We start from the raw sequence: 11400 nt of genomic DNA, 5'->3' as shown, positions 1-11400 counted from the left end.
GCAGTGAGGAAAGAATCCCTGAGACAGAGGGGCCAGGATCTGCAGGGGGAGGACGGGGCGGGGGGGGGGGGGTTGAGGTTCTGCGGTGGGAAGAGAGAGGCCAGGCTCAGCAGGGGAGAAAGTGAGGGTGAGGATCTACTGAGGGAAGAGAGAGGTCAGGCTCTGCAGGGGAGAAAGTGGGGGTGAGGATCTGCTGAGGGAAGAGAGAGGTCAGACTCTGCAGAGGGAAGAGAGAGGCCAGGCTTTGCAGGGGAGAAGGGGGGGGGTGAAGCTCTGCAGAGGGAAGAGAGGAGAGGCCTGTCTATGCAGGTGCGGGAAGGGGTAAATTCGCTGCCTCCCCCTTCGACCTCGGTTGCGGCGTAGAGGGGGTTAAACCCTCACCATTATCCGGGAGTGGGCGGGGCTTTAACTGGATTGCAGCAGAGCCCAAGACCAGAGTCCACCCCGCCCCCAATTTATCTCTCACATCAAAGCCCCCAGGACCCCCTCCCCCGCTCCTGATCATCTCAGACCCCCACCAACCCCCGGCATCCACATCCTCGCGTTGCAGCACTCTCGTCCCGGGCTGCTCGCCCTCTCCTTCGGTCCTTGCAGACCCCCTTACTGCCCGCCACATCCCCTCACCCCGACCATCACAGAACTCCGCCGTTTCTTCATGAACCCTTCAAAACACAAGATGCCATCGCCCTATAACCCTAGGAAATTACCCATATCCCCCTCTCATCGGAGCCCCTCTAACTACACAGACTCAGTCATAACCCTTCCCCTCAGCCCTCGCTCACCCCCGAGAGACCTCAAGCTCACTGCGCCCCCCTGCAGACTCCTGCAGTATCTTAAAACCCCCCTCCGCGCATGAACCGAGACCCGATGAGGCTCCGCTCCAGCCTGCCCTCTTACATCCGCCTCCTCTCCCCCTCAGCGCTTGGCGCGCTTCAGGCGCTACACAAATGGTTAACAAAGATATCTTCTCAGAACCCATCAGATCGTTTCCGATCCACTCAGCTCCTCCATACTCCCCCTGTCCGCTCTCTTACAGACTCCTCAGGAAAAGTCTATTTACAAACCCTCTCAGGCTCCCTCAAACCAGCTCCAGTCTCACACAGACGCCACGCACCGCAGAGCGCTCAGGTCTCTGAATCCACAGACCAGTCACGCAAACCTGGAGACGCTTCGGACAGTCTTAACGTTGAACCCCTCTAACCATATCCAGTATACAAACCCCGCCCCAGACCCCCTCAAACCATATCCGCTCTCATAAACTCCATACAACCCAGACCGTCTCACTCTTCAGCCCCCTCCAGACTCTCATACGTCACAGCTCTCTCTCAGACCCCCTCACCCCACAGAGTCCTAGGCCCTTCCAACTACAAATCCATTTTTCGAACCCTCCGAAGTACTTACACCCATATCCTCGTCTACTCTTAAACTGCACCCCACCCCGTGTACACCTCAACAGACACCCCGAGCTCTCCTCCCCCACCCTTAGTTTGCTCCACACTGCCGGCCGCCCCGGGGCTGGGAACGGGTCATGGACCTGTCGACGGAAGTGGACCGCTTCAACTCCTCGCCGGGAGCCAACCTCAGCACGGCCCGTGAGTATGGGGTCTGTGACGCTACCACCTGTTGCCCCCCCCCACAGGGCACTCGCTCTAGATAGGAAATATCTAGTACTCCCAGTTCTATAGTATTTATATTTTAAAACTAGATGTCTGTAATTTTCGATATTTATTTTTGCCCATATTATTCATGTCTATCCAAGGCACATGTCCTAAAAAAATAAGTGGGGGACTAACCTAGTTAATCAGTCTGCAAGTGACATCACGGCGGGTGACATCACAGGAAAAGGTATAATAGGAAGTTACATCAGATCTAAAGCCATCGCATATATGTTTAAAATGTCTATCATGAGTATATTGAGCACAATTTAAAAATACAGGGAAACCATACATGCCAACATTTCAGGAGAGCAAAGTGGGAGATTTAAAAAAAAAAATCGGGCGAATGGGACTTTGAATCGGGTTACTGGCATGTATGGGCTTTGGAAGTGGCTGCTGCAGGATTGGACATTTTAAACGCAAATGCACGTTTTTTTCTTACCTTTCAGAAGCATGGAGCGCAATGGCAGGCAGAGAGGGTGATACAAGGGTTGGGCACGGGCCTGGCAGGTTGTTGGCAGTGCATGCACCCCTCACCCCCCTTTGGCAGCCCCGGCTGAAACAGCCCCCCCCCCCCCCCCGCCCCACAAGGGAATCGTCTTTTAAAGACCTGCGAAGTAGTGGGGGGGGGGGGGGGGGGGGGGCACTACTTCGCAGGTCTTTAGAAGACGATTCCCTTGTTAATGACGCTTTGTTGGTTTTTCACCCCTTCGAGAGCCCCTGCATCGTCACTCTTTGTTGGAAGAATTAGCACTTTACACAATACCAAGCCCTGTCAGGTGAAACCCCCGAGGAATCGGGTTTTTGCTTGTACGAATCGGGAGGCGGGAGACTAGCCTTCAAATCGGTAGTCTCACGCCTGAATCGGGAGGGTTGGCATGTCTGGGAAACCCTCCTGATTTAGTCAGAACATTCACACTTTTTTAAGCTACACAAAACAATGTTGCCTTTTGTCAGCATAAACGTCCTCCACCCATAGCTGCTTTATAAGAAAAAATAGTGATATTTAAATTATTACAATGCCTCATGGGTAGTAAGCACTATATAATGCTATTTATTTTGTGTAAATACTGGGAAAGACCAACATTCTGACATTCTTTCAGTGCATGCATATCTCCTAAACAGAGCCTGGACAAAGTGAAAAGCAGCCTCTCTTAAGTATGTGTGAAGTGCTAACAAGGTGTGAGCCTTTGTTTTCCTTCTGCCGCATTTACCTCTAGGTGTGAGGACAGCTCCCAGCCAGGAGACTCCAACAAAAGGAGGCCTGATGACCCCTCAGATTCGGCCTTTGTTATGGGCCCAGCAGGAGTCTGAACTAAGAAACCCCCCTCCCTGCCAGCACATTGTTGGGGATGGAAAGCAGACAACAAGGTGCGGGCACTGCTGAATGTGTCCGGTGTGTGCAAATTACACCGGGACGAATTCAGCATCTTTTTCATTGGGGCCCAACTTCTTGGCAGGGTGGACGGTGTCCACCCTCCCTGTGAGAATAGTGGGTGGACGCTGTCCACCCGTGTGTACCCCCGGCTCGTGCCCTGTATTTATCTATATTTATTTTATGTTTCACAAACTGATACCTCGTGTATTTCCACACCTTCCATCTCACACTGTGCCACCCTGTGACACATCATATTAGTACCAACTTACTAAATGGGATCAGTGGGGCTTGCCTTCCCGGGCTCTGCTCCCTCGGAGTCCCCCCTTCACAACCCTGTAACCCCTGTTATTCAGACTGACGCTAATTACACATTGGATTTCATATGTGGCAGCAACAGCACAACACTTTCTTTCCCTTGAAGTGCAGCGTAAACATTTTCGTACACTTGAGGGGGCTCTGTACCATCGGATGGTTCTCTAGGTTCGGAATTCAACATATGATAAATGGCACCTACCACAGGTTTTCAATTTCCAGATGGGGGATAGCACGCACGTTTGGTGCTTTGGACACCAGAATCTGTATGTCCTGGGGGTAAAAGTCATTGTCATTTACAATGACATTACTTGATTAATGCTTCACGAAGGGAAAAAAAACCTAACATTTTTAATGCCAATAGCTCTAAACAATGTAATTGCGAGACCTATTGCATTGTAAATGCTTGTTTATGGTGTGGTAAGAGGGAGGCAGTGACTCAAAGTGCCTCAGGTTGTGCTCAGCACAAAACCCAACACCCTCCAAAACCCTACCCCCTTATCCAGTTAAAAAAAAAGCAGTTCTGTAAATGTGAACTCCTACTTCAATGTTTATCAAGCTTTAGCGATATAATCACCAAAATATATGATCAAAATACACTCAAGAAAAACATTAGCATTGTAGTATAAGCAAGCACACATATAAAGTTATTTAAGACTATGTCAATACTTTTTACGCTCGCCTACTAGATGGCACATGCTTGTTTTGTCATAGTTTGTCATGGTTTTTTATTAAAAAGTATTTATGAGTGAGTTGCCAGCTCCTCGCCAATGTGAAAATAATTGGATAAAAGCAAAAATATTTTGGGTCTTAAAAAGCACACTTTGTCACCAAAGTAGTCCATGGCACTGAAGGAAACTCCTTTGCGTGTGAATGTGCTTACTGTCGGATATAATCAGGCCTAATCCCAGTGTCTGGGCACAAGTCCAGTGTTTGGTGCGTTAATAAGTGAACACCGTCTACCAGAACCTGGAAAGGTAGCTTTAGGGTCCTGTTGTATAAAAAAAGGGAACTGGACGTGCATTTGAGTTACCATATGATTACTCTGTAGGACATTCTCAGTAAAATGGATGCGAAACACCCGCTGGGTTTATTGGAGGATTGGGTATGCAGTGACAGAGTTTTACCAAAGGATCTAAGGGGTTTCTGTAAAGGGTATTCAACAATGGATGGCTGTCTACTCTTAAATCTTCTAGCTGAAGAACGCCTTTAATGGAAAACAGCCCTTCTATGTGTCATAAATGAGGTACCCCTTCATGTCGACCCCCCAAGATGCAGCATTTTAACAGTACTCCTAGTGAAAGACCCATATCTAATATAAGGGTGTTTGTTTCTACAGAACTATGCCTCGGCACACATTATTTGTGTAATCATCTTGGAAGCAAGGATCTGTTGTCTGACTCGCTTCGTTGCTTAGAAAGAGTCCTATCCTCGATATTGGCTCTAATGGGGAAATCTGTGAATAACTCTGACCACGTCCTGAATTCTCTCTTGTCTTTAACTACAGTTTTAATTTTGGATCTAAGAACCTTAGTAGAAAAGGCTACATCCCCCGTCGTTAACTCTGGTACCTCCAAGAGTGAATGCTCGTCTGAACGCTATCACCGGGCCCCCACCTTGAGTAAACCTTGTGGGGCGGATGGTGCTCCTGACCATAGTTGTGAGGATTCAAGTACTGAGGCCACCCACCTCAATGTGGGAAAAAGCAAAGAGAGTGGGGACTTATTTTTAGAAGGATCAGTCACTCTCCCTAAAGAAGTTCTTTAAATCAGGGGATGGTTCGTCATTGCCTTCAAATAAAAGAAAAGAAAAAAATGTCTTCCCCATTTTTCAAAGTAAGGAGGCTGCTGTAGGTCTGTTACCCTCAGTGGGGGAAAGGAAGAATAAGATCAAGAACGTACATAGGAAAAATGCAAGGAGGAAAAAACTCACTAGAATGACCAAAAACGACCAAGGACGCTTTGCCTTGACTTAAATGCTTAGTCAAACTCTGTCCCGACTCCAGCTTAGTCAAACTCTGTCCCGACTCCAGATTAGTCTCTGATTACTAACAAGAAACAACGATCACAACCAAGGAAGAGAGGCAAGAAAAAACAATCACAACCAGGGAAGAGAGGCAAGAAAACAAGCACAACCAGGGAAGAGAGGCAAGAAAAACGATCACAACCAGGGAACAGAGGCACACACACACACACCCAGAGCCACACACACAGAGCCACACACAAACAGCCGCACACAAAGCCGCACACACAGCCGCACACACAGCCGCACACACACACAGCCACACACACACACACACACAAACACAGCCACACACACACACACATAGCAACACACACACACAGGCACACACACACAGCCACACACACACACACAGCCACACACAGCCACAGCCACACACACACAGCCGCACACACAGCCGCACACACAGCCGCACACACAGCCGCACACACAGCCACACACACACACACACAGCCACACACACACAGCCACACACACACATAGCCACACACACACACAGCTACACATACAGCCACACACACACACAGCCACACATCTTCCATCCAGACATATACCCACCTACTGAATCATCCAACATGCAATCCACCCATCCAACACCTAACTCAATTCAACCATCCACTGGCTCAATCCAACCATAAAACTCCTTCCAGACACCCATTGACTCTTGCATTCCATTACCTCCACCAATGTAACTACCATTCAACTGCAACCACCCACTAACTCCTGCATCCACTGACTCCATCCATCCGCTGACTCATGCATCCACTGACTCATGCATCTACCCAACCACCACTCGACTCCATTCACCCACTGACACATACGTCAACCATCAATTCATGAATCCACCAACTCTATTCAACCAACCACCACTCAACTTTATCCACTCACTGACTCCATCCACCCAACCACCACTCATCTACATTCACCCACTGACCCCATCCACCACTCATCTTCATTCGCCCACTGACAAATACATCCACCACTGTACTCCATCCAACCACCAACTCATGCATCCACTGACTCCATCCACCCAACCACCACTCAACTCCATTAACCCAATGACACATACATCCACCACTGTTCTCTATCTACTCACTGATTCATGCATCCACTGACTCCTAACAGTTTGAGCCCCTCAGTCACTTCGAGACACTCGCCGAGTCTCTGCCTCTCACTTTCCAAGCCCCCACCCTGCCGCCTTCCTCGTACACACTCTCACATCACCGTCCTAAGCTGCCCACAGGTAGCCTCAGCCCCTCCCTCTCTGAAGCGCCGTCAGAGCCCGGCTTACCGAGGGCCGCTTCCACTTGATCATGAAGACTGTGAAGTCCGGGCTCATGTGCCGGTGGCCGTGGCCAGCTGGCGGGCAGGGGATCGCGTAGCTTCTGCAGCTCTGAGTGACCCAGGCGTGCTCCCACTGCTCCCGGAAGGCCTGCTTGTAGAAGTAGCAGGCTATGACGATGGTGGCAGGCACGGTGTAGAGCACGTTGAAGATGCCAATGCGCACCATCAACTTCTCCAGCTTCTCGGTCTTTGTGCCATCGTGCTTCATGATGGTGCGAATGCGGAAAAGTGGCACAAATCCAGCCAGCAGGAAGGAGGTGCCAATGAAGAGGTAGACAAAAAGTGGGGCGAGCACGAAGCAACGCAGAGCGTCCACGCTGTTGATGCCCACAAAGCAGACGCCGCTCAGCACATCACCGTCCACTTGTCCCACGGCCAAGATGATGATGGTCTTGACGGCGGGCACGGCCCAAGCAGCCAGTGGAAGTACTGCTAGTTGGCTCCAATGACTTCGTGGCCCCACTTCATGCCCCCACTTCATGCCAGCCGCCAGGAACCAGGTGAGAAAGATAACTCACCAGATGGACGAGGCCATGCCGAAGAAGTACAGCAGCATGAGTAACCAATTGGATCAGGACCCAAAAAAGCGAAGCCATTGTTTACCTGTGCTCAGGTCATGCCACCGAGCATACCTGACCTCAGGCTATCGGCTGCCTGCACTAAGGAGAGGCAGGGCCAGGCCCCTCCCTGCAGCAGCGGCTCGCTTTCCCTTCAGAGGGAGCCTCAGTCCGCTGCAGGCATCCTCCCTGCTCAGAGATGTGCCCGCGTGGACTGGCACCCAAAGGTCTTAAGACACCCGCGTCGGCCGTGTGCCCTTTGCCCTCCGCGCCCTCTTTCTTGTGAGCCTGCCTTCGCCGGTGGTTGCCGCAGGATGGCCAGGACGTGAGAGCCGGAGACCGCCAGCTCAGCCCGCACCCTCCATCTACCTCCTTCCTCCTCCCCCTCTTTCTGCTGCAGAGCTCAGAGGAACTGAAGGTAAGGAAACACCTCTCGGCGCAGACACGCAGAAGCAACCCGATACCGGCACCTCTCTTGTCGCCATTATTTCCCCACAATGCAAATCTTATGTGTGAGTCTGACCCTTATCAGCCTTTTATGAGGGAAAGTGTAGTAAAATGTCTGCCCCCACGGCAATGCAATGGGGTTTCGCATTTGTACTGCTCATCTGTTTCCATCAGGTGCTCCGGGCACATGGGCTTGTACATGGGCACGGAACGGGTGGCCACTCCCCAATCACGCACTGTTGTGCCATGGAAGGTGGATGGCATTGCAGTTAGCGGTGTTCCCGTAACCAAGTAACATGTGCCTGTCACTGCAACTGCGCTGCCTCTATTTATATAGCTCCTAGCAGTTTTTTTTTCATTTTCACTGGTGCATGTTTTTTCTTTTTTATCCTAACTATTCTTTTTCGTCAGACGCCTGTCTCCTTTGTCATTGTTTTAGAACGAAAACATACTTTTGTATGTTTTAGATGATGTAGGAAGTGATTAGTCGTTTTTTGAATCGCTACTCTGGTGGTGCAAGGACTCGTTCGCCGTGTAGGGACTATTCCCAGCATACAGTGACCAATTAGGTCTACCCTGCCTGTAATTGAGCGCTCTCACGCCTAACACCATGGTTTAGGCTTCACTGATGTGTCTGCCGTAGAGATCTCCATGCTACCTGCATGTGGGCGGCTTGAATTCCGGCAGAGCCTGCCTTTCTTTCTATTTAAATAAAAGCGGGTTTCATTTCACTGGGTAATCAGCACCTCCCTTTGAAGTGCTTTAGAACGTGTATTTAAATCTTATGAACTGTGTGAAACGTAAGAACCTACTGTAAGGATTACGTTGAGGATGACGAGAACTTGTAAATCGCTGAAAGTGAAGCTGAGGATCCTGGTGCTGAGGCTAGGTAGGTATAAAACACAAACTGCAAAGGGCTCAATGGACGGAAGAGCGACGAGCAGTCAGAGGTTCAAAATCTGTGCTAGCAGTGAGCGAGGGGCAAGCTGTTTTCACCCTAGCACACCTCTCGGCACAGACACGCGGAAGCAACCGGATACCGACACCTCTCTTGTCGACATTTCGATCAAGGCAGGTCAAGGCATAAAGTGCTCACACTGTAAGCCCCGTCCTTTTCAGACTGGGGGGGCGTGTTTTTCGAAAAATGTCAACAACATAAAACACACCCACCAGTCTGAAAAGGACGGGGCTTAAAGCATTGCCAACACAAAGTTCGTATCCTCGAGAGACAGCAAGACCCGTCCTTTTCAGACTGGGGGGGGCGTGTTTTTTGTTGAGTGACTGAAAACGTCACAGTGAAAAAGGACAGCAAAAAACACGCCCCTCAATCCGAAACAGACGGGGCTTAAAGGGACTGACAGAGCTCTTCTCCAATGGCTGGCCGCCGTTTAGGAAGCCAGCCAATGGAGAAGAGCTGGCTCATTTACCTCCCTACTAGAAGACATAATTTCTCGTCCAGCGAGACTGCGCAAGCACAGCATATGCAGGCCGAGACCTAAAAAAGGTGGAGGGAGGTTGAATTCAGTAAAGAGCAAGACTTCCTCTCTCTACTCGGTCCTTCGGGACTTCCTCGAAGTCAGTGTCAAATCTGGAAGGAGATGTTGTATGCACCTGGTCCTGTATCAGTGTCTCCCACCTCTATTCTGAACCCTCGTGCCAAAATGTTTACTTGTATGGTGGGGGATAATCTTATTTATAAGTCGAATGTGAGGAATTAAGTTGGGGTTATTCTTGTCAAGAATTTATCGTTTGCACCTCTGTCTTTAGATTTTTTCTATCTTTGACCATGAGGTTTACTTGAATAGGTCTTTCCTGTTAAATTGTTTTGCAGACATCCTTGATCTCCAAATGGTGCAAAGTATTGACCTCGCATTGGTTCAAGTTTGTAATCACAAGAAGAATGGTGGGCCTTTTGCTCTGAGGTGATATCTAATTTAGTAATCGTGAATAGCGACAAGCTGGTCTGACACAGCATTGGTGTACTCCTACCACAGGAGGAGAGAGCTTTTAAAATTCCTGCACACAACTCCAGTGGTCAGGGCAATTATCATTCTGGCCCCCTCCCCTAGAAGCCCTCCAGGGTGTGAGGGAAAGTAAATTACGGGTCTCTTTTGAAAAAGGAGGCATGAGAGTCTCACTGCTTCCCGAGAAAGATGAAAACCAGATCCAGACCTGTGACGAGGAAGTAGGGAAATAGAGATGGGTGCCAAGCGTCCTTAATTCCAATTGCCCAACAGGGCTAAAGTTTAAAAACTGCTCCTACTAATGGTCTCAAATTAATTTCTTGGAATGCAACCGGCTTACTCAACTGACAAAAATACATTTCTATTCTTAAAATGATTGAACACTGATATAATGTGTATTCAAGAATCCTGGATTGTAAATAATTGGCTAGCAGAGGGTTATATTGTGTTTAGCTATCCAATATTCTCTGTCGAAAGGGGGTCATGCGAAAGGAGGTATGCCCGTGTTGCTTAGTACTAACTATAGACGGAAGTATAAAGATATTCCCCATGTTTCAACTTTAATTTAGGTGGTAAAAATACGTTGTAATGAGAATCAGAACAGCACTGACTCATTATTAGTCATAAATGCTTGCATCACGCCAGGCTCTTCTCATACTTGCCTGTTGAAGGACGTGTTTGATTTTTTAACTATTACCATGGTAAGAAAGGATTGTACACATTTGGTTCTGGTAGGCGACCTGAACGCTAAAGTCTCTAATCACACCTTAAGGCTTTTTGCAAATGTCCCGAAAGAGGAAGCTCTAAAAATTCCCCCAGCTATTTTTTAGGTCTCGGCTGTCGAAAGCAGCGCATGCGCTGCTCTCGGCATTCAAGAGCTTCCTGGAATCAATTCAGATTCCGAAGCTCTCGGAGGCGGAGTGGAAGCCTGCCCATCTTTCTAATTGGTTCTCGCCATGATGCATGCAAAACGTAGGCTTCTTAATGTAAAGGAGGCTTCTTAGTCCCTCCTTGTTGCCGCCTTGTCTCCTTTTGGCCACGCCCACCGGAATTTGATCTTTTACCGGCGGCGTGACACTCTCTGCTTCATTTGTCCCCACGCACTTTTTTATTCTTACTCTGCTTTGGCAAAGGCAGCCGAATGTTTAGTTTCGCATTGCGCTTTCACTTAAAGTGAAAGCACGATGCGAAAGTAAACACGCGGCTGCCCACCAGCGCCGTGGTCTCCGGGTTTGTGTTTGGCGCATCTTCCTTCTCTTACAATTACAGCTGCGTGTTTAGTTTCGTCTTGACAGGTTTCACTTGGGATGACTGCATTCGTCCTCTAGTTTTAACACAATGCATTTTATTTTTGTTGTGCTTTGTTTCTGTTGCCATGTTTAAATGTGGCATTTAACGCATAAGTGTACAGGTGCAGTGGTGAGACAGTATTTATTATTTCCTTCCTTCCTTTCTTTCCCCGCCTCGCCTCTTGGAAAAAGCAGAGGGGGCTTGCAGGCACAATTGCAGCTGGCGGAGTCCAAGCCTTGATCCGCTACCGGGTTGTGCAGGCTAATTAGTCAGGAGGATTAACCTATTGAGTTCCAGCTTCTTGCCGGAGGAGCGGCGCGTGGGACCTAACGCAGTGGATATTGATTCCTCGGGTTCCAATGTAGCACCCCCGGGGCATGCACAGGGAGCGCTGTCGGGACCGCCAGGGAAGCCGGCCAGGACTGGGACCC

General features: G+C 49.3%; 1 protein-coding gene across 1 annotated transcript in view; it reads left to right on the top strand.

Moving 5' to 3' along the window:
- The first annotated feature begins 1424 nt into the window (after positions 1-1424).
- The window catches only part of MCHR1 (melanin concentrating hormone receptor 1), a 120100-nt gene continuing 110124 nt past the window's right edge, over positions 1425-11400 (top strand). Inside the window, exon 1 of the mRNA XM_086958416.1 lies at positions 1425-1592. Within this exon, the coding sequence (XP_086814542.1) occupies positions 1529-1592 (64 nt within the window). The 5' untranslated portion in view covers positions 1425-1528. The remainder of the gene's footprint in view (positions 1593-11400) is intronic.

The sequence above is a fragment of the Lissotriton vulgaris genome, chromosome 1_1, assembly GCF_964263255.1.
Source record: "Lissotriton vulgaris chromosome 1_1, aLisVul1.2, whole genome shotgun sequence".
NCBI classification, from domain to species: domain Eukaryota; kingdom Metazoa; phylum Chordata; class Amphibia; order Caudata; family Salamandridae; genus Lissotriton; species Lissotriton vulgaris.
Note: the sequence above shows the minus strand (reverse complement) of the source record. Positions and strands in the feature narration are given on the sequence as shown.